Genomic DNA, 26549 nt, shown 5'->3' with positions numbered 1-26549 from the left:
CTAAACTCAGTCAATACTTACTTATGAACTTGCTATTTATTATAGACTTTGACTAGGCCATTCTACCAGCTGAACAGTTTTGACCTGGCTGCATGTTAAAGGTTGTTATTGTGCCAGAAGGTGAAACTCAGACAGGATTTTTTCTAGGTCTGTCCTGAATACAACAGAACTTCTGTATTTGAAAAACACGTTGAAATCATCATTAATTTATCTTTCACTTTTTGCACTTTGTAGTAAAACTAACAACAGATTTTAGATCCTGCAACAAAAGAAAGCATTGAAGTTAATTTAAGTTTTAAAGTTCCTCTGGAAGATAAAGACATGAAGGAGCAGGATTCAGTGGTGACGGAACGTCAGAGAGGCGTTTCGCTCTCCTTGCTGCATCTGTATGTGAATGAGAGCAGCTGTGTTAGCATCAGGCTGTATTAGTACACAGAGGATGTAAGCCCAGCATGTAGGACAGAAGAAAACAGATGTAAAGAGCTGGAACAAAGCAGACTAGTGGCCCATGAATATGCTAATTCATGCATGATGTCGACAGTGACATTTGGGCTTTTGTTCTGGTCGCCTGCGTGTGAGTTCTGGTAGCATCTGCTGGTATCCTGGTTTTATCATCGGGTTCAAGAGATTTCTCATGCTGAGTTTACTCTAGCGTCCTGCATCAGCCTTCCAGTCTGTCTGCCCGTAATCTTCCACTTCTCCTCACTGCTTGTTTTACTGCCACCATCTAAGCTGAGCCAGTTTAATCTCACCTCTTCCAGTGAGGCTGCTGATAATCTATAATCTTTGACCAATTGGAGGTCGAAGATTACCGTCACTTTGGTTTGATCAGAGCTAAGAATCTGTTAAACAAATGGAGATCAAAACAACAATTAATGGAAAAACGTCTTATATGAAGTATTTAGACAATGTCACAAAAATATTCTAAAATTGGAGAATTTTAGAATATCGACTGAATTCACCAAAGTACATAACTGCAAGGAGAAACCAACAGACAAGCAACAGCAAAAAAATCATGCTAGCTGCACAGCATTCACCTGCTATGGATGCCATGGAGGAATCAAAAAGCAATTTCTTTTCAAGAAATAAAAATAAATAATAACCGAAATATTACTTAATTAACAGTCACAAATGTTAAATGCTAATTCCAGATGACATTTTGAGTCTCTGATAGCATCAGATAATAAATCTGTGAAGCTTCTTACAATTTTACTAAAAACTCAGAACATCAGCAGAACTTGGAAAAAAGAGCTTAAATAACATAAAAGTGTTTCTATAAAATTTAGAGCCAGGCCTAAGTGAAGGAAAGTTTTATAAAGATATGCCCAAAATTACATTTAAAATGTCTTTTTAAAATTATTTTACAAAGAAATGTGTTTCTTATAAGATGGTGGAAATCTGGAAATCCTCTCCAGACATCAGCCTGCAGGGACAGTTTGGGTAAAACTGGGACTTTCAACGTGAAAACGGCCCTCAGCATCACAACGTCCTGATCTCTGTCCCAGATGGTTTCAGCTCCTCTGTCAGGAGGAATGGGACAAAATTCCAGTTCATTTCTGAGAGAAGCTTTTTGAGGGATTCCCAAATGTTTGTTTTGTATACAGACGGTTTTCTTGGAGAAAAATGAATTAAAGTCAGGAAACTGGAAACAATCACAGGAAAATGATGAATATCTGAGAAGCTTCAAAGAAGAAACTTGATGATGACAGCAGGCTTTATGTTGCATTTTTTGACCATTGTAATTAAAAAGATAATGTTGGAAATGACACCATAGAAGGTCTGAAAGCATTCAGCAACAGAAACTCCTACGGTTTGGGTTTGGTATGAAGCAGCAGCTGTGGTGTCTGCAGGACGGTGCCTAATGAACATAAGTCAGGGGCCATTTCACCGCTTCGACTGCAGCCGAAAAAACAGGAGAGTCTGAATTTGAATGAAACGCTGTCTATCGCTGGGAGAGTCAGCTTTGTTTGGACCGTCAGGCGTGTCCACATTCACTAGCAGAAATGGTGTCAAGTTTTATCAGCTGCAGTCTTTTAATCTGAAAAACCCGTGGTCATCTACAGATCCATCTAAAGTGGACTCTCTCTGTCTGCTGAACAGAAGCTGGACTTCATTTTATGTCTGTGTTTTTAATAAGTTGTTTCAACAGCACACAGATGCTCAGTTATGTAAATCAGCCTTTGTTACAGAAGCAGAGCTCCCTCTTTCATGAATTCTCCTCCAAGCCAAATTTTATTGTCAGTTTCTATTTATGCCAAGGCCAGGAGACACGCACACCCTCTGCAGTCAAAACAAAACGATCCTTCAGAGCCGAAAGGAAAACAGAAAACCTCTGCGCTAAATTAAGGGGAGATCAGCAGAATGCAAAACGCCTCAGCTGCATTTCCATATCAAACAACACCCTGATCAGCTCTTTACACACAAAAAGGTGTTTATATCTGGAATATTTTATGATCAGACGATGTAAGTAGGGTTTTCACTTAGTATTTGCGTTTCTGAGTAGTGGAATGGTTTTCTATGAATCTCATCTGTTAAAGCAAATGTGGAGCTGATGTTTGAGAGATGAGAGCAGGCAGGTGTGTGTCCAACCCTGACTGACTGGTACTGACCATAACGCGGTCAGAATCAGGAACGTCACTCCTTCCTGTGCAGAAACAAAGCTGGAACAGAGACTGTTTAATCAAATCAAGCTTCACCAATTTATGGTAAATTTATGTTGTAGAGAAGATGGACTCAGGCTGTATGTCTGTGTCCTCTCATTTCCTCAGAGGACACGGAGAATGGAGCGTAGCTCAGATCAGTTTGTGTTTGAAGAAACATAAACTGATCAGAATAAAATAGAAACAGTCCCCATTGTCCCACAAAAGGTAAATTCAGGGTTTTGTGGCCATTTAATATTTCAGTTAACTTGTTAAATACTTAGCTCCAAACTAATATTTATTAAGCAAGAAACATATTCACTTCACCAAATAAATATTTTGCAACAAACCAAGTATTTAGTTAGGAAGCCAAACATTGAGTGTACAGCTAAATATTTGACTTGCTAAATAAATATTTTATATATTAATAAAATATATATATTTAAAATATTTTATATATTTAGTTAGAAAGTAGTTTGAAACTGTGAGATTTATAAATGAACGACCAAAAACTGGAGATTGTAGATCTAAAACTGTAACTGGTACATCTCTAAATGAAACTTTTTATTAGTTATTTGGATGCAGTTTTAACCCTAATTTATTCAAAATGAGGCAACATTTCTGCAGCCTCACATCTCACATCCAACGATCGTGACAGTTTCATTCATAAAGTGTCAGTACTCAGAGCCTGAGTAATCCCTGAGGTATCAGCAGAACCAGCCTGGACTTGGGACTGAACTTTTGCTAAGCTTTTTTCCTGCATGCTGTGTGTGAGCGTCTGTAAGGTGGTGTGCTTCCCTCCACCTCCTCCACCCTCATAGCAGCAACAGGCTGCTGCCTCCCTGGTCAGCCATCATGGTTTTCTGCTGACTCACTCACTCGTCATTGTTATTCTGTTCTTATTCTAAAACATGTTTTGTACACTAGCGCTACCATTCTATAACCATTCTCTACGGTCAGCATCATTAGCATGACTGCTGCTCAGAGTGCAGCTTTTCCAGGAGCTGCATAAATAAGAGTAAAGGAGCCAGCTATAATTACCCCCATCCTTTATGCACTATCACTCATTTCAGCATCATTATACTGTGCTCTGGTACTTGTTAAGGTTATATCCCAGCTGAAATTAGCATCTTCATCTTTAATGTCTCCCTCTTAGTTGCTCTTCCCTAATTTCAGCAGCTTCCCCTCATCTTAACAAACCGGTTTAAAACACTCAGCAGAGCAGCGGAGGGAGGAGCTGGAGATGCACAACCATCTTATTTACTCCATATAACAGCATAGAGTCTCCTGAAAAAGCTGGAAGAAAATGCAAATGTTTACAAACAACTTTTTGAAGAAATCTTCAAAACGTAACTATAAGTTGCTGTTTGGCATTTCTTACCAACATTAAACTCTGAGGGCTGAAGTACTCAGAGTTTATCTTCTATGTTCATCCATCATCTGTTCCTTTCAGCTGGATGTAACTGTGTGTTCCAGATCTGGAACCTTTTGTCCAAGTGGTTCTGTCACCACTTGACCACTGACATGATCTTCTTCTTCTTCTTCTTCTTCCATTTCTGAAGTTTCTCTACGTTCCTACAAGAGTTTGGATAAAGACTCCATTCACTCAAAGTGAGGGATATTTGGCCTTCAGGTGATATTTCCGGAAAACCCAAAAAGTTTATGGAGGTATGGAATTTATTCAGAAGCCTGCGATGTAGTTGGCTTTTTGCTTTAACTTCAGTTCATTATTCAAATTAGCTTAAAATGTTTCTAAGGAAACCCAGCAGAACATCCAGTCTTTGACTTGCAGCTTTCACTCTTCCTGGACCAGCAGGGGACGACAAGCTCTGGCGTTGTGTCTGACTTTCCAATAATCTCTCATACCAGCATTCATGTAGCGACAGTGGAGAGGAAAAACTCCTGTTTAACATGAAGAAACCTCCTGCAGAACCAGAACCAGAACCAGGCTCAGTGCCAGCAGCAGACAGAGCAGAGACACAGAAAGAAACAGCAGAACTGATCCAACAGTACTTTCTATGTTGATAAAAAGTAAAACATTAACAGCAGGAGAAGGAAAACATTTGGTTGTTGTCAGCGTTATCTCAGCAGAAGGAACCTCAGCCAATCAGAACGCCAGACCAGATGTAGCTTCTATAGAGACAAATAACCGAGAAAACATGAAGTTCCATCCATCCATCCATCTTCTTCCGCTTATCCGAGGTCGGGTCGTGGGGGTAGCAGCTTCAGAAGGGAGGCCCAGACTTCCCTCTCCCCGGCCACTTCTTCCAGCTCTTCCGGGGGAATCCCGAGGCGTTCCCAGGCCAGCCGAGAGACATAGTCTCTCCAGCGTGTCCTGGGTCTTCCCCGGGGCCTCCTCCCAGTGGGACGTGCCCGGAACACCTCACCAGGGAGGCGTCCAGGAGGCATCCTGACCAGATGCCCAAGCCACCTCAACTGGCTCCTCTCGATGTGAAGGAGCAGCGGCTCTACTCTGAGTCCCTCCCGGATGACTGAGCTTCTCACCCTATCTCTAAGGGAGAGCCCAGCCACCCTACGGAGAAAACCCATTTCGGCCGCTTGTATCCGCGATCTCGTTCTTTCGGTCATGACCCAAAGCTCATGAAAAACATGAAGTTAACAGTTAAATAACAGCAAATAATGCAATTATAGAATAAAAAGAAATGAGTGATGGTGTTACAGTCTGGGCAGGGTGTCAGCAGTGGCTGATGATGCATAGCGCTGTCCTTGACGACCACCCTGACGTTTCAGATGGTCAGACGTGACACTCGGGCTCCTCTCACCTCCACCAACATCCTGGGTTCTGTTCACAACGGAGCGCTGGCTGATGTGGGATGTGGCTAAAGGACGTTCACTTCAATGTCTTTCTGTAAGTCTTCCACTCTGTCTGTGATGCAGCTGCTGCTGATATTCTGTTGCACTCAAAGCTCAGTGGTGCCTCCGTCTGTTGATCAGTTGTTGGCTGCCATCTTGGTTTCATTACTTTAACACATGAACAGGAGTACTGCTTAAAAACCAATTCTGACTGAACCTGGAAATTAATTGGTCCATTTATTGGTCACTTCGTTCTAATTGAAACCATCTAAATGACAAGTCTGCCACCTAGTGATATAAACTGGCACTGCAGTGTATGCTAATCGGAAACTTTGGAATAGTTTGGTAAGTCTCGGATTTTTAAAATATGATGGAAAATGAAACTGTTTGTGATGCACACTAGTTATTAAAGAGAAAAACAGCTGCATTAAAACATGATTCCAATCTGACTGGATCAACATTACAGATTTTACAACCAAGACAGAAAATCCTAAAGAAATTCACAGAAAAGCACAGGAACAGTTAACAGACTTCTTTCCATTTAATAAATATGATTGTAAATGCATTAAACAATTACACACAGCACAGTTGAGGTCAAACAGAAACACTTGAACATCTTACTGTCTGTTCTCATACAAAAGCTGTACAGTAATAAAACTTTATTTTTTGAATTATTATTCATATTTCTCTACAAAAATAATAATCTTGCTAATTCTGCAAGGAGGAGATGGTGAGGGTTCGGTCTAAAGCTCCGTGATGTTTCCCACAGCTTCCACACATCCCAGCTCAGCTGAACCAGGAAGCAGGACAGACTTCAGACTTCAGTCTGAACGTCTCCAAGTTTAAAACTCCAAGCAGAACTTTCTTCTGGTTTGGATTCAGACGTTTCTGCTTTGCTCCAGACTGACATGATGGTTCAGTTAAAAACAAAGACTGGCCAAACAGATCTCAAGACTTTTTACATCCCTACTTTACAAAAGTTGGTCATAAAATAAAGTGAATTGCAGGGAAGTAAAATGTTATTTTGTTCTAATTTTCTTTCTCCACCAAAAAATAAATTACTCAAACACAAAACTACAGACCTGGTTCTGGAACCTCAGATAAAAACAAAGCAAGGAAATAAACCGAGCCTAAAATTAATGTCTAAAGTATGAAAGGTGACATCAGTGTTAAATGTTGTATTGGCATCAGAGTTTGTTTTACAGAAGGTCACATTTTACAGCTTCTACTGGTCCGTTATTTTCACTGAGCGGTGCGGCACGGGCCGCTACGGTTCGGTTCAGTTGGATAGTTTGTCCCATACTACAAACCCAAACCGGCCCGGTCCTGGTCAGCTATAGGTCCATAGGACAATGGGACGGTAGAGTTGTATGTTGACTGTGAGACAGAAAAACGTCAATCAGTGGAAAGAGAGGGCCCAAGACGCCAAAACGGGAGAAATCATTTAAATATCATTATTAAAACTTTTTGAGAATTTAGAGATTTAAGTGGGAGTTAACTGGGAATTTTTTAAATAGAAAATATTTATCATCAGATCTGTATCAACAGGTAAAAACCTTAGAAAAAACTAACTGCAGAAAAATTGGCCACAAGCATTAAATCAAATTTGTTTTGTTTGAATCTATATTCAAACAATAATATATATATACAGTATGTCTGTATATATATATATATATATATATATATATATATATATATATATATATATATACATATGTATATATTGCCTTCAATCTAAATAACATATGTCATCAAAATGGATCTGATCAGACCAAGACTGAGTTTAAATATTGAGAATAAATTAATAAATCTAAACCACATATGTGAGCAAAAAGCTAATTTTCAACATAGATAATGCTGAATAAGAACAATATCTGGTCCGTCTGAAACAACCTGACACAGATCCATATTGGTCCAGTGTTTGAAGAGTAAAAGCTCTTCCATCAGTTTTAATCTTATTACAACAGCAGCAAAAGCAAAACCCAACCTCAAGTAATGAACTTGTTTTTCTACATCAAAATAAAAATCAAGTGATATTTTCTATACTTGTCGGTCAAAACATCCAGACTGACCTCAGTGACTTCATATTTCTATTTTTGAACCAGAAGTAAAATCCAGTACTTTAGGATAAAAAGGCCTGTGGTTACAACCAAACTCATTTTATCTGCTATTAGATAATCTCCCAGATTAGAACCTAGTTTATCCAAATTCAGAGCAACTTCCTGTTCTCTCAACAGCTGTTCAGCACATTTCCTGAACATCTGGGCCAATTGTCTCCAAGACCTCTGATGGAACCAAAGGATCTTCTTTAAACCTGCAGAAACAGCTGAGACTTCCTTCCCTCATCTTCATCTTCATCACTTTGCAAACTTCACACCGTGACACATCAACATGTCGGTGTTACAAACACAGACGTCTTATCGAGACTTTATGAAACAGACCAACACAAAGTAACGTTTGAGAAATGGATGGAAAATTATTCAATTCTAAAAAACTTCTTCAAATAAAATTCTGACAAGCATAAAGCAACTGACTCCCTTCAGACGTCACCCAATTAGAGTGATCCAGTATTGAATGTCGTCTTAACTGAACCGGGCACTGAGAGCATTTATTAGAGAAGGTAACTCTGGAGGATCTGCAGGGATCAGCGGCTCAGGTGGGAGAACCTGGACAACTATAAGAGGAACTCTCCACTAATTAGACTTTTATGGAACAGGAGCAAAAAGAAAGTTAGAAAAAGTTCTGCTTTCAGTTCACCACAGACATGATGGAGACATGGTGAACATGGAAGGAGGTGATGTGCAAAACGTTCTGGTCAACATACAAAAGGAACATCACCATGAACATCCCAGCAGGAAACATGGAGGTGGCAGTATCATACTTTGGGGAGGCTTTCATCAGCAGAAGCAGGTCAGAGTTCATGAGAAGACAAACTGGATCAAAGCCCAGGAAAATACAGGAAGTATCACTGTTGGAGAAAGACTTCAGACTGGAGAGGAGATTCTTCCAGCAGGTCTTTGACCCCAAACATGCAGCCAAAGGCAAGGGACATTTAGGTGTTAAAAAGGCCTAGTCAAAGCTCAGAGTTTTAAATAAATGTTCTCAAAAGCTTTTCATCCAATGTGATGGAGTTTAAACTAATTTGCAAAGAAGAATCTGCCAGAAAGCATCTGCAGGTGAGTAAAACTTTTAGAAACCCTCCGTGAACCGTGAAACTATTTCACTCCAAAGTCCAGAAACTTTCCCTTTGTGTTGATCACGACGACTTGGAATAAAATACTGACTGTTATGTTTGTAATGTGACAAAATAAGGACATTTCCAGGGGTCTGAATACTTTCTCTAGGTGCGGTACTTGGAAGAGCTTTGTTTGGATCTAACATTCATTTAAAAATGTTCTAACTAGGTCCGGCTGCGTTGCCTCAGAAGCTGTGAAAGCATCAATCAGGCATTTCCATGTGTCTGGTCCAAGCCAGCCGCGCCGCCCTGCGGCTGCAGCTGCTGCGCTCCTGCAGCATGTCCTAATGAAGACGGCCGCCTCACTGCAGCGGGTCACAACATTAACCCAGATGTGTCACCAACCCTAGCGGGCCTTGAGCTTGACAGGCCACATTAAGTATTCAAGCAGTCGCCCTCCTCTCATTCTGCCCACTGGAACGCTCTTAATGCTTCGCCTTACTTCCATCTGTCTCTGTTGTTTTCCAGCTGCCACGCTCTTTGACTTCTCCTGTAAAGCAGCTGGATCTCATTCCAGGTCCCACTTTTCTACGCGGGTCTCGATAAGCTCCACTTGGCCTCCTGCGGTCATTCCAGGCCCACCGGCAGCATCGATGCCATCCGCACACACGGCTTTATCTCTGCTCCTGAAAGCTCTGCTGACGGCTGGGGGGCCGGCTGTGGGAAGGAGGGTATGGAGCACGGAGCTTTTTACAAACTGGCAGGTGTCATCAATATTAGCAGAGGCAACAAACATGAAGGCAAAATTAATCCTGAAAACTCAAAGTTGTTGTAAAAACCAAAAGAAAAGCAGAATATTTCAGTAGAAAACCTGCTTTGTGCCATAAATCAGCTTTTTGAGGACAATAGATCAAAAGCTTTGAAATAGCTGAGTCATATTTTATAACAGTGTCTGTTTTTAGTACATGTGTTATTAAAATACACAAAGTTCTAACATAGACATTCATGATTTACAAAATAAATGTGTCACTCACTTCCACATCGTACTTCATGAAAGTATTTTTATATGAATAAATAATACACTGTTTGCTGTTTGCATCAGAAAACAGCAAACCGATCCAGGATGTGAGAAAATCCCAAACTTTCGTTTCGTTCATGCTGGCGATTCTCCTCGACTCAGAAACAAACTCAAGTCTGAACATGTTTCTTTTAAAACATGAAGGAGAAACGAGAAGAAAATAAAACCTGTACAGTTTCTTCTGCTTCCAGCAGAGCACAGTATGTGTCATCCGGCTCCAACATGCACAGGTGTAAAGCTCCAAACCATCGTGATCCAAACGCAAAATCAACACAAAAGTAAGATCAAATCCATGATGGGAGCTGGAGGTTTCAATCCAGTCCAGAGTTCAGACGATGAATGTGGGGAGTTCTGTGGAGAATTTCACATGTACATGAGGTTTCATACATCCTGAGGGGAGAGCAGAGCAGACAGAACACAGATCAATATCATCATATAAAGGCTCACTGGTCAAAAATAATGACCTCTAAGCAGGTGTTAACGTTTCATTAATAAAATGTTGTTTGTGGTCTGGAGTAATCTTTTATTTTAAATGTGTTTTTATGATCTGTAGATAATAAAAATATCCAAATGAACAGAAATACATCCTTGAAAACATCCAACCTTGTCGAAAAAAATCGATAGTCAGATTCATTTACCATGAAGTTACTGGAATAAATGAACTTTTCAGTAATATTATAGTAATAATCATAGTTTTGCATAACTTTGCTTTCATCACAGCAAATTTGTGCTGCGTTGCAGATTGGACTGTTCTGTGGAACAAGACTTAAAAAATTTCCAAATAATAAAAAGTTAATTCTAGATTTTTTGGTTAAATATTTCTACGATGTTCAATGCTAGCTGAAAAGCTGTTGGCAGACTTCAGATATGTTTCAGGTAAAACCTCCAACTTATTGCTTCCTTTAAATTCATAAATTCAACAGAAATCATGTTAAATATGAGGAAGAGACCTGTGGACCTCCACAGGTCCGGTTCATCCTTAGGAGTGAATTTCCAGACTCCAGAAGTTATCATGTCCTTCTGTTATCTTCATGCATATAAAGCATCATAACGCTCAGGAAGAGGAGGTTCTGCATCCCAGAGATGAAGATGTTTTGGTGTGAAATGTGTGAGTTAAACCCAGATTGAACACAAAAGGCAAGTTAAGATGATGCTAAGTGTTATCACCAACAGTCCTGTATCAACATGGTCTGATAGGCCATTCAGAGAAGAAGAAGATATTAAGACAACATCAAAACCACATCACAGTTTGGTCATTTACTCCAGAACAAACGCTGCAGTTTGGATCCATGTCCTGGTTCTGATGGAGCTGAACTAGGACAGCTTGAGCACAATGACTCTTCTTACATTTGGACTGAAACAGAAGAAGCTTTTCTGTGGATGTCAGAAATTTTCAGAAGACTGAGATGAACTTTAATGAATCAGTTTGGACTAAAATAGAGTGAAGAGAGATTTTTGTTTTTACTTTGATCACTCTGCAGAATTATCTAAAAATTTGAACAAATGGCAGTAAAACTGAAGATAAAAGATTTTGTGTCGACCAGAAATGTTGGTCATGACTGAATCTCAGAGATACAATCACTCTTCACAGGAAGAACTGATGGATGATAAATCAGAACAAACTCAGACAGATGAGGCATGAAATCTGAAATGAGGCATATTATGCTCCTTTTAAAGCCAGAAACATTAAAGTTCTGCAGTTACTCTGGTCCATCAGTTGCACATAAACTAAACGCTGGGCCTTCTCTGAACAGGACAGACGTTTCCAGAATTGAGCGGCTGATGATGGAGCAGCTCTGTGACGTTAGCTCTGATTGGATCTTCTCCTAAACTTTGAACATTTTCTGGTTTTGATGTTGAATGTTTTAATAATTACTCCCTCTGCATTTAGATGCTGTGCAGCAGGAAGGATCTTTGCTCCTTTTATGTTCAGACAGTTTATACGAAGTATTATTAAATTTTTTTTGTTTGTATGTGCTGCCTGTAGATCAAGCTTTTGGCACTTTATGACAATTATGAGACTGTCATGCAACAAATCAGTCAGAGGCCTCTTCCGATTTGTTTGAAGACTGACTGCTACTGGAGATCCTTCCTGCCCACAGCGTCACCATCCATCATGATTCTTTGGAAATCATAGTGATCTGAATTATGTCAACGTTTAATTTCCCATTGGGATAAATAAAGTATTTTCGAATTGAATTGAATGTGGTTTTAGAAATCATAAGTATGGAATAACAGGAAGGCAGAAAAACAGAAAAAGGTGTGACTTAAATATTGTAATAAAAGCAAATAATCCACTGATTAGCGAGAAATAAAACTAATTAAAGTATCTAATACGTTAAAATATAGTTAAAAAATAAAAGTCAGAAAAAGACAAAGTCGAATAAATCTTGTAAATCCAAGAACCAAAAGTTGAGATTAAAATAATCAAACACATAAATAAATAATAACTTAGTGTTTTCAAAATTAATTTTGTGATTTTACAGAAAGCATTCACAAAGTGTTTAATAAGAAGTGTTGGCACTTATATCGTTCCGTATTAATGTGAGGTTGCGAGTCTGATGTTGACCCGTTCAGAGAGGAGAGGGCAGCGTGTTGACCGTACCACTAACAGCCACTGATCTGTTTATGTCTACTTCTCCTGCAGTCTGGACCACTTCACTGAGAAACAACAGAAAGCACAGGATGAGCCACAGGATGGGGCGGAACAGCCGTGAGACGAGATGGGAGGCTCGGATGAGGTCAGAGGTCACTCACCGATGGGCCGCGAGTTCAACTCGGTGTCCAGAATCTCCAGAGAAGGCACCAAGTCCTGCGGTGAGCTGGGCGTGGCCTCTGAGGGATTGGCTGGACTCATCATTTCTGGTTCTTTGTCGTTCTGCATCTGCGCATAGACGTTGAGGCCTGGGATCTTCCTTGAGGAAAGATTTACAGTGAGGCAGACAGAAAGAGAGAGGAAACTACCAGGAACACATGATGGATCGGGCTGGTTTTAACAACCTTTAACTGAATGTTTGCTCCATGTCAACCAGCGTGTGGATGGGATTCAGCAGATATAAAAACTGTTAAGGCTAATAAATGTTTCATTTTTCTATTAATCTTCATGACCCTTCACATGATTTTCCCTCTGAACGCCACCTCAGCAAGGAAACACGGTTTAACATTTCAGAAAGGTCAGGCCTTCATCCTGAAAGCAGCTGAAGGCTGACTGACATTTCCTTTTGATGACCTGATCAGCAGCTGTCAGCCGTTTGTGTGTCGAGCTTCAGGAAAACTTTACCTCTTAAATTTGTAGATGACAAACACAGCTAAACCCGCAACCACTACAGAGAGCAGCATTAGCATGGCAGAGCCACTGTGGTTCTCGCTGGTGTCCACCAGGGGCGCTGCAGAGACAGGGAGACAGAAACCGCAGCGTGTGAACAACATAGCAGAGTTAGATGAGGTGTATTAGCAGCCTGCTGCCTCATGCAACGAGCAGTGAACAGAAATGAGACCCATGTGATGAATCGGTTTAATATATGGACTTCTCTTACTCTTTAGCTTAAAAGCCCCTTTAGGACAGTAGCAGCATCCCCAAAAGGAAGAGGCACACATACGTCTCTGAATGTCTCTGTGTAGCTACATGGTGGGAGCCAATCAGACACAGGGGTGGAGTTATTAGTCGAGAGGGGGTGGGGCAATAAAAATATGAAATATAAACCTGACTGTCGCTGAGCCTGGCCACATGCTTCATGTTTGTGCTGAAGGTACATGGTGAGCAGGCAGACGGCGGCCTTACCTGCCGACAGGTGAGCGGCGTACACGGTGACCTGGACCCCCGGCCGCAGCGTGAACTGGACCAGGTTCTGATTCAAGGCGTTCAGCAGGAGGTCAGAGAGCTGCGACAGAAAACACATGACCTGGGCTGGGTGCTATGGAAACACACCTGTCACAATGTAATGTTTCATATCGATGGATATATCAGCAGACAAAACAAATACTTATTTTTGTTGGTCTTTAGTGTCTGTGGTCCAATAGGATTCATTAAGGCTTATAGTAATTTAAGTGAAATAGTTGAAGGTGTAGGAGGTTCAGCGGGTTTTACGGGTCCATTAGGATTAAGTGAGATCTGAAGGAATCACATTAATTTTTATTTTAAAGATTTACTTTTAAAAGTTAAACAACCGTTTTGGGTAAAAGACGCATAACAACTTTAAGCATCTCAGGAAAACTGAACAAATATGAAAATATTATTTTACTGATGTCAAATAAATACAATAGGTATTGAAATACAAATTCTCAAAATCTCTCCTTTGTCATATTGAATATTGCTATTTAAAGAATAAGCCATGAAAAAGAAATATAAACAAACAAATAAACAAAAACAATTCTTTATATCCTCAGTGCAAACTTCAGCAGGTTCCAGACACAACTTTGTATATTTAAGGTTTATATCGAGCCTTTCTTTAATGTTTTATCAATCAGCTCGATTACTGATTTGTTTTAGGCCCAAGTTGCACCGCAGAGTCCTGCAAAAGTATTCACACCCCTTTTGATCTTTAGCAAGGTTTTTTTTTTGTTTCAACCACAAACATTGATATATTTGTAGAGCATTATTGTGAAGGCTTATGGTAATTTAAGTGAAATAGTTGAAGGTGTAGGAGGTTCAGCGGGTTTTACGGGTCCATTAGGATTCAGTCGGATGTCAACAATCGACTGAAATGTTGAGAAGTTTGAATCTCTCTCCACAGAGATGTGATGATATTGTTTGTGTGCCTGCAATACCTGAGATACAATTTATACAGTTTTAGATGAAAGGAAATATCATCACCCAGCATGTTGTCTAAAACAAGCATTTACATTGTTTTCATCATATGGACTCAGTCACAGCAGTACATGGATGCAATTTCACACATTGTACATCAAGTAGCTTCAGTTCAGCTGATGAAGTGTTGTATCGTCACAAACCACAGAACTCTGCATTAAAGTGTGAGGCTCTGTGTAACCAGCGCTCTGTCGCTAGGAGACAATGTGTTCCCATTTATTTAGATGAATCAATGAGAAATACCAGTGATAACACAGTCTGACTGACAGGAAAATAAGATTTTAGTTCCCATAACACCAGATGCAAAATCTGACTGAAATGACTGAAAAGTGAAAGATAAAAACAGGTTGGAGAAAAAGGAAACTAATAATGTGTGAAAGTGTTGAAAAAGCTGTTAGGATGGATGAAAAGGCTCAGCTAGCCCGACTGATTGTTTTCATTCGAGTTTGAAACTAAATCAAAAGTTCAACACACATTTCTTATCTAGATTTCAGTGTTTCTAACATTAACCATTTCAAACTTCATATGCAAGTGCTATCAGATCACCAGACTCTTCTGTAACAAAGACAAGTTGGGCTTGTTATAAATACAGTAAAACCCACGGCGTCAATAACGCTCCAATACCAGGACGCTTAAAGAACTGACCTCTGTTTTCCAGTTTCTGTAAGTTTAAAGTTTACAGGAGAAATGCAGAGTTTTCAGCAAACAACTCATTAGGAATCAGTTTATTGGAGCTAAAGCTCCTGTGAGACTTTTTATTATCTTCTCACGTCTACTAGAAGATTCAAATACTAGTTAGCAGGTTCTACACTAGGAGATCCATTTCTGAAGCAAATACTTTTGATGTGCTCATTCCCAGTAGGGCACGCACATCAGGATCAAGGGTGTAAAATTAACGATATTCTACTGAATCAGGATCAAATTGTTTCTCAATCTGTCTCCTTAAAATGGCGCTCAGAAGTATTTATACCCCTCGAGAGACTTCCTGAACCACTGAAAATGACAATTGTTTTTTCACATCAACATTACTTTGCTGCTAACTCATTATTTTATGTTATTTTTTCAGGTATAAAAATAAACTGTGTGAAAATCACACTTTTTATTTATTTTTGAGGGAGAAAAGCTCAAGAGGTTCACTGGTGTTAGCATACAAATCAATAATTTAAAGGTCAAGAAATTGAAATCATCATTAAATGTCCCCAGTGGTCAAAAAATATTAGAAAATTAAAAGTAAATACACTATAAGTCCAATAATAATCACATTGTATTATTAGTAGGATAGTAATAATAGTATTAGTATAAAACCAGTAATACAAAGTGATTATTATTGGACATGTTCATTTAAATTTTTGAATTTATTTGATTTGAATGGAATAAGGGAAATGAATGAATATGCAGAAATTGTAGTAAATACTCTGGATTTAGCAAGATGCTAATTTCCATCCAGTCCCATAAGAAATTCACCTGTTGATGCTGAAGTACTGACTCATGCAGTGTTTATGAAAACAACCTAGAACTAAAACAGTCTCTACAAATCTGTTGTTTTTTCTGAGAAGGTCAAATGAAGTGGATAAAAACATGAAATAAAAACGTGCAGCACAACGTTTATCAGCCCTGACCTGGAGAACGTTCCTGCAGCCTCTGAAACTATCATAACGCTGAATGCACTTTAAATACGGAGCCTTATCAGCGCGGCCCTGACCCGCCCACACATGTGAACGCAGTTCCTGTAAGAGTCTTTGTCTGCAGGACCTTTTCCTCCATGATGCATAACGCAACGCAGGCAGCTTGATCTCTGCTTTCAGACAGATGAACTGGGATCCAGCCTGGGAAGATTACCGCGACCCGGAGCTAAACTGGAGAACCATCCCAGCTGATCCACACAGACAGACCTCTTCACCGGAGCTCCTACACAATCTACAAATGAAATGTTGCTGTTTTTAAATCATATTCATAAAAGCAGCCAATAAGGAGCTGCATAATTAAAGCAAACACTTCCTCTCTCTCTGCTGCAGAGACTTCATTTATCTTATCTGCCTCATTTGCTAAATTAATTGTGATATGAGTAATTCCTGTACTGCTTCATGCTCCCCTTTGTGCTGTTTAAATTTAGTCTGTGCTTTGACTAATTACTTTCTCACCGTTTGCATACCAGGGTCAGTGAAATCTGTTTTACATTCTTACAAGCGGAGCCAACTTCGCACTTTAAGGACGCCAGCCTTGAATGAAGATTTATGGCCGGATTTGGAGGGAGGTGGAACTTTCCAGAAGATCAAGCAGGAGGGAGGAAGAAGGGGAAAGATGGAGGATTTCTATCCATGGATTCTTCCCGGCATTAACATCGATCATCATCTGTTAGTTTAGACCGAGCAGCTCTGCTTCATGTCGAGTGATGCTGAACATTTCTTTCTCTGCTCCCCCCAACATCATGTAAGGTTAAAAGTCAGTCCTTTCACTCATAATGCTTGTTAGGTTTATTGATTAGTCGATTCTTCAAGCATTTTCCAAAATTAGACTCCTAAAAAAAAGAAACATTCTCCAGCAGATTAATAGTGACATCTGCTGGTGGGGAATAGGAACTTGAAGCTGCAGGTTTAAATTTTCAGGAGCCATTACTGGACAAGCTGCTGCTATGAAAAGACTCTCAGTGAGTCACAAAGCAGGAACAGACGATCCGCAGCCGTGTGTTGTGTTAAAGTTAGAGCGAGGATAACAAGGTGACATCCATCCGCCCACTCAGAGGCTGGAGGACGACGCTGCCGCCTCACCTGATCTAAATGAGCCGAGCTCTTCTCTGCTTTCCCCTCGGTGAGCTGCTTGTCAGGCAGCAGGAAAAACTCGGCTGCTGTTGGTAAACCTGGCAGGATGGAGACCAGGAGCAGGTCCTCCCGCACGCCTGTCGCCTGCAAGGAGACGTGAGACAGGAGCTGCTCAGATCAGAAGCTCAGATTAAAACTTCATCAGAGGACAGATGGAACCGACCTCATGACCTTTCTGTCCCTGTTATTAAACTAAATATCTGTGCCCCAAAAACTGCTGAAAATGTTTTAGATGTATTTTTAGACATCTGAATTTTTTAAAACTGCTTTAGTTTTCAGTTATTTACTGAAATAATAATAAATGTCCTGAGGGAGACGGAGCAGAAAATGAGAGTTTATGAGAACTGAAGGCTTTTAAGGAAGCAGGTTGAACTATTGTTATGTTTGTTATAAAACACATTTTGATCAGCAATCTGAGATGAATCAGTGATTGGAAGCACATATTTAAATCATTATGTAAAGATGAGATACTACCAACAAAAATGTCTTTATAAAATCTGCTGTAAAAACATAAACCGACGCATCCTAAAAATATAATGAAACAAAATATAAGTTTATGCAAACGATGACATTTTTAGACACAGTGGCTCAAAATAAGATGAGGAACACAAGCAGGTAAAAATGGATCTCAAACAACACAAAAGCTTTAGCTTTTCACTTACTGCCAGATTTTAACAGACATATTTAAAACTGTACTCCTCTCCACAACAGCTGCCGCTTCGTCCGCCATTGCTCTAAAAATGGTGGAGGGCAATGAATCTTAGGATTGAGCAGGCAGAGAAGGATGCTCCACACTCGTCCTTCAAATGTGGAAAAAAAGGAGAACATTATGATTTGTGGAGCCTTAAAACCTGAGCAGCTTTTGGCTCATCGCTGTGACATAATCGGCCTTGGAAAGATGCAGCCCCTGAATTTAGACACTCCCTTAAAAACACCAGGGAACTTGAAATAAAACATCTGAAAATGGAAAAATGAAACTGGATCTTGTAGCAGGATAAATATCCAAAACACCCAGCAGGATCAATAGGGACTAAAAAGAAGGTTGTTCAAGGATTCACAGAAGGGGTAATCATAAGTCAGGTTTGTAATTATTCAGTTAAAACAATCATTTCTGAAAGTGGATTTTTACAGGTTTTTGCCAGTGTTACCAGTGAAGGTAACTGACTGATTTTAAGTCAAACAGGTCTGTGAACTTCAGTTCTCAGTTAAATAATGTAAAAATGATCCTCTCCTTTCATATCAGTGTAAAATAAATCAATGAAGAGATGAAGAAATGTTCCACTGCCTCCTGCAGGAGTCGCTGGTTCTTCTTCCACTTCCCTCTATGAGCTTCAGCCTCACTGATCACTCAACAGAAAGTCATCAAATCAGATTTTCATCTCAGTTTTTCCTCTTGCTGCGTTCCGCCTTCAAGGCTGAGGTTGTCACCAGGAATAAAAATAAAAACAAACAGAAAAAATAATCATGTCAGAAAGAAATAACAAGCCAGTCGTGCTCAGTGAAGATTGGAGCGGCGGATGTATTTCTGGCATCAATTTTGATTTTGCAGAATCAAAAAAGTGTGAAAGGATGATGCAAGAGGCAGAGAGCTGCTTCCGAAGAATCGGAAATATATCGGAATCCTGAAGAAGTGTCAAGAACCGGTTAATGAGCCCGACTCTGTCTCTGACATGCCATGTGAGCTGGAATCATTTCTGTCACCTGACAGTTTGAGTTTGGCTCATCTGCCAGCGTCTCCTCGGGTCACCGCAGGACCAGGAGTTCTGATGTTTATTCGGTCCGGTCCTGAACTCTCACAGTTCAGGAGAACTGCTCCAGTATTACTTCCACCTTCCCAGATCTCCTTCTGACCATTTATCATGGTAAAAGTCAAACCTGTAAGGAGTTGAGCAGCAGAAAGCAGCAGCTCAGAGAGCGAGCTTCACCTGGATCAGAGCGTTCCGGATCACCCGGCTCACATCCTGCCTCCACTCAGCCACGTCCGGGTTGTGTTCGTCCAGGTTGGCGGAGAAGGCCAGCAGGTGGGATCGGAAATAATCTGCACGAAGCAAACATAACATGAGGATTTTTCACTGACGTTTTTTAGCTTCAGCTCCTCATGAAGTAACATTTTTCTAAAGGAAATCATCAGTTTTTTCTTTTAAATTCAGGTCTTGGGGTCACAGACACAATGATACAGAAAACTGTCAGAACCAGTGGTGGGACTTGACAAAAAATGTAATAAATTAATTACAATTATTGGTATTTCAATCAAAACCCAGAAATCGGCTACAACTCAGTAAAATCCATCCTACTTGTTCAACGTGCTTTTAAAAACAGCTGGATTATGAGCAAATAGTACATTAAGTCAATATGAATATTGTTGTATATTTTGACTGTTTTATGTTATTCTTTTGTTCTCTGATGTTCTGATGCTTCCTGACAACTTTGAAAATTAGAATTTGTTCTCAACTAATTTCCTTGGTAAAATAAAGGAAAAATAAATGTAAATAAAACTACAATAAAAAGAAAATTTAGTCCAATTCTCCATTGATTTCAATTGGTCACAGTTATCAAATTCAATTTATTATTTAAATTGGTCAAAAAACAGCAGATTTCAGCAGATGAAATCTCTGATTCAGAGCATGCATGTAGCGACAGTAGAGAGGAAAACCTTTTAGTTTACTAACAGTTTTATCTTAAGATTTTAGTGTCCATGCCATGACTTTACTTTTTGTAGCCAGAAATATTTCTACAGACTCTTTCTTGTAAGTGAGTGAAAAGCAAAAGGAGCCCTGAGTTAGCCAGCTAGCTTAGCAGCGTGTGGAGCAACAAGTGAGGGAGGGGCAGCGCTGCATTCCTGCTTTCTATCAGACGTTAGACTGTTTCCACTGTAATCAGTGAAGCCTGTAGATCAGTGGCTCTCATAATAAGGAAAGCAGGTGGAGTGTGTGAAGTGATGGTGGCGCCTAAAGCTCGTTGTTGTGACTTCTTGTTCAGAGTCTCAACTCACCGTGGACAGCGATAGTTTTCCTGTCCTGCAGGATGGCGTTCCCAGCAGACACCTGCACCGTGACTGTATTGATCCCTTCCCTGGAGAACGTACACGCCACGCTTCCCTCCAGGGTGATAACAGGCTGCTGGAGAACACACACACACACACACACACACACACACACACACACACACACACACACACACACACAGAGCCAGTCAGTCCGAGCGTTCCCCTGAGAGTCAGACATCAGCAGAAGGCTAACATGGCTCTGTAAGGAAACCCAGCAGGACGGACTGACATCAGAACCAACGTCTCCGGCTGACAGAACAGGCTGCCCTGATCCCAACACAAACACTTTCACACAGCAGAGAGCCAGACAGCCGGAGCGGGACAGACAGACAGGTTCTGGTCCTGGATTACTTAATGCACCAACTGTTTGACTAGACATTACTCTTCTAAACACAAAATTTAATTTTCAAATGATTTCAGTTATTAATGGAATAAAACTATCCAAACTAACTTTTCCTAAAATATTTTCTGCCAGACTTTGTTGCCAGATCCACCAGATCCACCCGGTTCCACCAGATCCACCAGATCCACCAGATCCACCCGGTTCCACCTTTTCACTAATTTGCTGTTTTTCTGAGAATCATCGATCTGGAAGACTCATTTGTGCCAAAGCTTTAACGTCTTAATGGAAGTTAATGTTCTGCCTTCAGGACATTATGTCCATGTATTCCGGTGCACTTCCCAGAATTTGTCTCTTTCCTGAATGATGTGATGACTGGACATTCTCATCACGTCTATACTTGTGTGATTTGTCTCTAACACATCCCTTCTCTCATCATTGTGGCATTTATCAAACAGAAATCATTTTGGTAGCTCTAACTGACCTCCTTGGTGTCTGTAAGCTTCTGGTTACAACATTCACTGTGGAGTTTTGCTGTTTTTGAAGACGAGCCGATACCACAGTTTACACACCCAGAAGATGCTCCTGAGAGCTCGTTGCTAGCTGAAGCCATCAGGATGTTAAAACGGGTCAAAGAACTCCTGCTGCTGAGTGGACCTCCACTCCACTCTGCTCTGCTCTGTATGCAGATGGCTTTAAGATTCTCCATAACTTAGCAATCGAGACACTTTAAGCTTATGGTTCATCAGCACATTCTGCAACTGTTATCAGTGCTGATTAACAAGGCCTCGATTTTCTGCAGCCGGCGCCAACAAATATAGCTGCACGGAACAACAGAGTCAGCAACCTACTTCTTAATTACAAACGGACACAGAGAGAAGCAGTGGGAGCGCGTTCACCGTACCTCGGTGTTATTTCCGATCCACCAGATGTAGGTGACCGTTCCCACTTGGCTGGGATGCAGAACGGCGGTCAGGTTCACTTCCTTGTTCCTCACCGCCACAAAGGGAGCAGAGAGATGGATATGCTCCAGCTGACCTGCTCAGACACACACATGCATCACAGAGTGAACTCCACGCTCTGCTGCTACATTCAAAAACTCAAACAACTTTATTAGCTCAAATGAAGGGAAGAAATTAGCGCAGAATTCTCTGCTGAATCTGAACCAATAGCTGCCATCTGTGGGTTATTTTCCTCTGCCGCCCTCTGGGGTCTGCAGTGACTCTGTGAGCGTGGCTGTCACACACGGCTGGCAGATCGGCGGCGGGGGCGGAGGGCTCCCTGATCAGTAAGTCAGTTCCTTTTACATCTACTATGGAGCAGAAGTTGTCAGGCCTCATCCATACGAGGCAGCAGCTGACTTGAGAGGAAGCGTAATGAGGTTTGTTCTATCTCTGTTTGTTTGTTCGATTCTGGACGGGTTCTGAGGAGATAAAGCCCCGAACGCGGTGAAGTGACAGCAGCAATTCCACACAAGGTGATAAAGAGTGGGAAAAAGAGGAAGATTAGAAAAATGGAGGACAGTCCTCCGTGAATGAAAGCAGAGGTTTTTTGTGTTATTGTTGTTATTTTTTAATAAAAACTCACATGTGACGTGCAGGAAGAGCGTGGCGGTCTCAGAACCGAGGCTGTTCTCCCCGGTGGCCGTCACCCGGTAGATTCCCACGGATTTGTAGATGTGCTTGATGCCGTCCTCGATGGAGCTCATGTTGGAGTACGTCAGAGCGTGACCATCTCCAAAGTCCACCGTGATGCTGGTCCTCGCTCCGTCTCCCTGCACAGGACAAACATTCAGGTTTAATCTGCAGGACTTTCTTCACGATAAAAACACATCCAGAGACTGCAGACAGCCTGGATTTAGTTTGCTTTAAATACAGAGGCTGTAAGACTGCATGGTGGATCGTTTATAAATGTTGTAATTTACCATAAATCTGGACATTTTCAAATCCAACTTTTAACCAACAGGATTTATTAACTTTCATGTTGTTTCTGTACATCTTAGTGTTTACAATGATTTACTGAGATGTACCTTTAAAACTCAGAAACATTGAAACAGCACTACATAAATCTAAATGTTACTTTATGGACGAATGATGCTAAGTAGCATCATACATGTTTCGATGTGAAGGAAAGTGTGGAAATTGTCAATTCTATTCATATATTCTGATTATACAACATTTACTCAAAGGATTTCTTTAGATTACAAAAAATAAATAGTGATGGGACTCAATTAACGTCTTTCAATCAAGGTCAATAATTAATGAATCATGTTTGAATAAAAAAAACATACTTACAAAATTTAAGTTAATTAAGAAACTGTGATTGGATAATATTCACGTTATTCAGAGAAGTTTGGACTCATTCTCCTGTTTTTAACTGGGCCCAGATATGGATCAAACCATTTTACAGCAGAACCAACCAATAGAGAAAGCAGTGCAGATGTGATGCTGTGTTTACACTCAAAGTCAGAACGATTCCATTTCAAATGGAAGAAATTGGCAAATTAATCTTCCTGTTGTGTTTCACACAGCAGCATTTTTCTGCTGGACTTTTCACACGAGGCTTTCGCTGTTCGCTGAAGGTTTGTCACTTAAGAGTTCATTTGAACTGAAACAAAAACAGATTCTTCACTTATGATTATAAAAAAATGTTTTTAATTTTTATGACATTACAGGCTCTATTCAATGTAAGACAATAACTTGATTTCTTTTGTTTAAACAAAGAATAAACTTTATTTTTTATTACACGTAGTGTTGAAGCGGCACCACTCACACTGGACCTTTGAGTTTAAAATCCAAAGGAAGGAAGAGATTAATTAATGTTGGTGGTTCACTTGACCAGAGTTTCCATTTAATCAGATTTTCTAAACTTCAGTCAGAAAAATAAACTTGTGCTCTTTCCACTCTGCATGCGAAGCTCTGTCTGCGTTTTCTGGTTGATGATTTGGAGCTGAAAGCTTTTTGATTGGCAGTAATAAATTCACTCCCCTCTTTTGAAACGTTTGGATCCATTCTTTGTTCTGAACCAGAACACGAACAGAACCAATGGACACCGAGTGTGAAAATAACAGCATTTCAGTTCGACCAAAGAGTTGTGGTCTCCATGGAAACGGCTTAGCCAGGAACATTTTCTTGGATGTGATGAAGCAGTGGGCACCGTGGTTGACATTCACAGATTGATTTTATAATTGTAAAAGGTTTATTTAAGTTCCTTCCCCTGCTGAATGAAACGCCTCAGCAGCTGGTGTGACTGGGAACGAGCTCACCTCCTCCAGGAAAACCAGGAAGGTGACGTTGGCGCCCAGCGTGGCGGTCAGCCGGCCCTCGCTGGTGACCAGGTGGAGGCCTTTGGGAGCCTGGGTGGGGCAGTGCTGTCGCCGGGCCGTGTACTCTGCTATCACTCCTGCTGTGCAGTTATTGGACACCACCTTCCTGTAGCTGAGGGCGGGGGGACAGACACCATCTGACCATGTACACATGGAAACAATAATATGCATCTTTATGTGGTTCTGTTCAAACCTTCTTTATTATTTAAATTACATTTTGTTGGCTAAACAAATGCTTTGAATGTTCAACTGACTTATTTCAACCAAAAACTCTTAAATTAGTTATTTTTTACCACTAATTGTTATGTAACATGAACTGTCTTAGCTAACCATTGATTAACTCTTATTTAACATCTATTAACTCTTAGGTATCTAATTTCTAACTTTTAAATAATTAACCAAGTCCTATTTAATCATTAACTAAGTATTATTTAACTAACAACTAACTCTTACATAACTGAAAAACTGGTTCTTATTTTACCATTGATTAAATCTTTCTTAATTATGAACTAACTTCTAGTTAACCACTAACTCACTGCTATTTAATCATAACTAAGTCTTATTTAACTATTAACTAACAGAGGGTCTTATGCTGTTTTCCGTTTGTTACTCCAGTTGTTTTTTAAATATCACCAGTTTGTCTTTTTAACTTTTATAATTTCATGTCATATCATGAGCCTTAAAAAGTGAACATTACATTTTCAAACGCCTGATCTCATTAACACTTGATCATTTACCTTTTTAACAGGAACCTGCTTTACACTGTTTAGAAAATTGAACTTTACTCATTTAAAATTTAAATACAAATCTATCATCTTCAAATGTGAGTAAAAAGACATTTAAACCTGTGAGAACCGATAAGAGTCTGTCTTCCTGTCGTATTCGCAATGATTATTTATTAAACTTCACCTCAGATGATTTTCCTTCACATTCTGTTTCCTTTTTGTCTCCTTTTCCTGCCAACATGTTCTGTTTACCACAGTTTGTCCTTCCGACTGTTTGCTTTAGTTAGAAACAAACTTTTGTGCTGCAGAAACGTTTCCTCCTCTGCTGTCCTTGTCGCTGCTGTTCTGTAAAACTTTACGGCGCCATCAGCAGAACAGGTTCTGTGTTGTTATGAATTATCATGTTGAACACTCAGTTCTCCTTGTTTTACAGACATCAATCAGCCAAATCAGTAAACTGATGTCCTGGTCCTCCAGGGCCGATGTCCTGATGTTTCTCTGCTTTGCTCACCAGATCCGAATAATTACTACATTACTACAGAACCTGACAACATGCTGAGGATGCAATCCACTCGTTTAGACTGTGTGTGTTGGACCAGGTCTGTGTCTAAAGTTGCAGGACAAAATCCTTCAGGACTGCAATCTGACACGGTGGTTTAGATATTCACTCTATTTTGGACTTCAGATAAAATTCTGTTCAAAAGTTTTTCAACTCTTGTGTTTCATTCATCTCCGACTTTTAGCTGTGATGTTCTAATTAACTAACTAATTAACTTCCTGATTCTGATCTGATGCTCGTCCTGCTCCCATCCCGTCTTGTTTACCCCGTGCTGTTGAGAAAAGTCATTCCCGTGGTGCAGCTGCGGGACATGGAGGCCGGATGGAACCAGAAGGCGGGGCTGCACTTCCCATCAGTCCGCCTCTCATAGCCATAATCACTGCAATGAAACCAAGAGCCGGTGATCCAATCAGAAACAACGGAAATCTGAAACCGTTGTTAAGGTTATTGTGAAGTTTGCATTCTAGTAAAAATTATTGTACAAATTATTTTAATCATATTAGGACATTTTCAAAATACGCAAGAGATTTCACCACAGAAGAACTTAGTTAGTTCATTTCCTAACAATTTTAAGACCAGAAAGAAAATTATTCACTAATTTAACAGTGTCTGTGCATCCTTAAAATGTCTTAAATTCATTCAAAGGTACGTTGGCCTAAAATATGTTAAACAAAGATATTAAATCTGTTGTGTTGGGATGATTTAATCTAAGTTGATTTTTCTAGTGAGATTTTCCTGCAAAGCAAACATTAGAATCACACAGAGACATCTTCATCGTGTTCAGTTGAGTTTGAGTCACAGAACCATTAAGGCAATAGGCTGATTGTATACCCTCGCTACGTAGCTACCTCGCTACATAGTTACCTCGCTACGTAGCTACCTAGCTACCTCGCTACCTAGCTACGTAGCTACCTCACTAAGTAGCTACCTAGCTACCTCACTACGTAGCTACCTCGCTAAGTAGCTACGTAGCTACCTCGCTACGTAGTTACCTCGCTACGTAGCTACCTCGCTACGTAGCTACCTAGCTACCTCGCTACGTAACTACCTAGCTAATTTCTTTTTGTGCAACTTCATCACCAGCTAGCATGGAGGTGAAAGGGTGATGATTGGTGCTGGTCTTAAAGCCACAGAACCTGGTCACCTGGCAACCACTGAGTGAACCATGAACTCCTGTGTGTCCCATCACAGTCTGAAGCCAAACAGCTGAAGCCTTGTCTGA

The 26549-nt window shown here is 40.3% G+C and overlaps 1 protein-coding gene across 6 annotated transcripts in view; it reads right to left on the bottom strand.

Annotated features, from left to right (window-relative positions):
- Nucleotides 1–7142: 7142 nt before the first annotated feature.
- sorcs1 (sortilin-related VPS10 domain containing receptor 1) overlaps nt 7143–26549 on the bottom strand; it is a 153166-nt gene continuing 133759 nt past the window's right edge. Inside the window, exons 17-28 of one of the 6 annotated variants that reach the window (XM_028018022.1) lie at nt 25593–25706; nt 23984–24155; nt 22306–22492; nt 21623–21756; nt 20325–20451; nt 19258–19370; nt 17282–17416; nt 13488–13587; nt 12987–13092; nt 12464–12621; nt 12312–12367; nt 7143–10096 (exon numbers count right to left, since the gene is read on the bottom strand). In XM_028018022.1, coding sequence (XP_027873823.1) covers nt 12339–12367; nt 12464–12621; nt 12987–13092; nt 13488–13587; nt 17282–17416; nt 19258–19370; nt 20325–20451; nt 21623–21756; nt 22306–22492; nt 23984–24155; nt 25593–25706 — 1375 coding nt within the window. In that variant the 3' untranslated portion in view covers nt 7143–10096; nt 12312–12338. Of the gene's footprint in view, nt 10097–12311; nt 12368–12463; nt 12622–12986; nt 13093–13242; nt 13328–13487; nt 13588–17281; nt 17417–19257; nt 19371–20324; nt 20452–21622; nt 21757–22305; nt 22493–23983; nt 24156–25592; nt 25707–26549 lie in introns of those variants that run through there. The other 5 variants (XR_003595549.1, XM_028018021.1, XM_028018020.1 and 2 more) reach the window with 5 other exon arrangements.

Source organism: Xiphophorus couchianus, chromosome 5 (assembly GCF_001444195.1).
Source record: "Xiphophorus couchianus chromosome 5, X_couchianus-1.0, whole genome shotgun sequence".
In the NCBI taxonomy this organism is placed as follows: domain Eukaryota; kingdom Metazoa; phylum Chordata; class Actinopteri; order Cyprinodontiformes; family Poeciliidae; genus Xiphophorus; species Xiphophorus couchianus.
The sequence above is the reverse complement of the archived record's forward strand: the minus strand, read 5'-3'. Positions and strand labels throughout refer to the sequence as shown.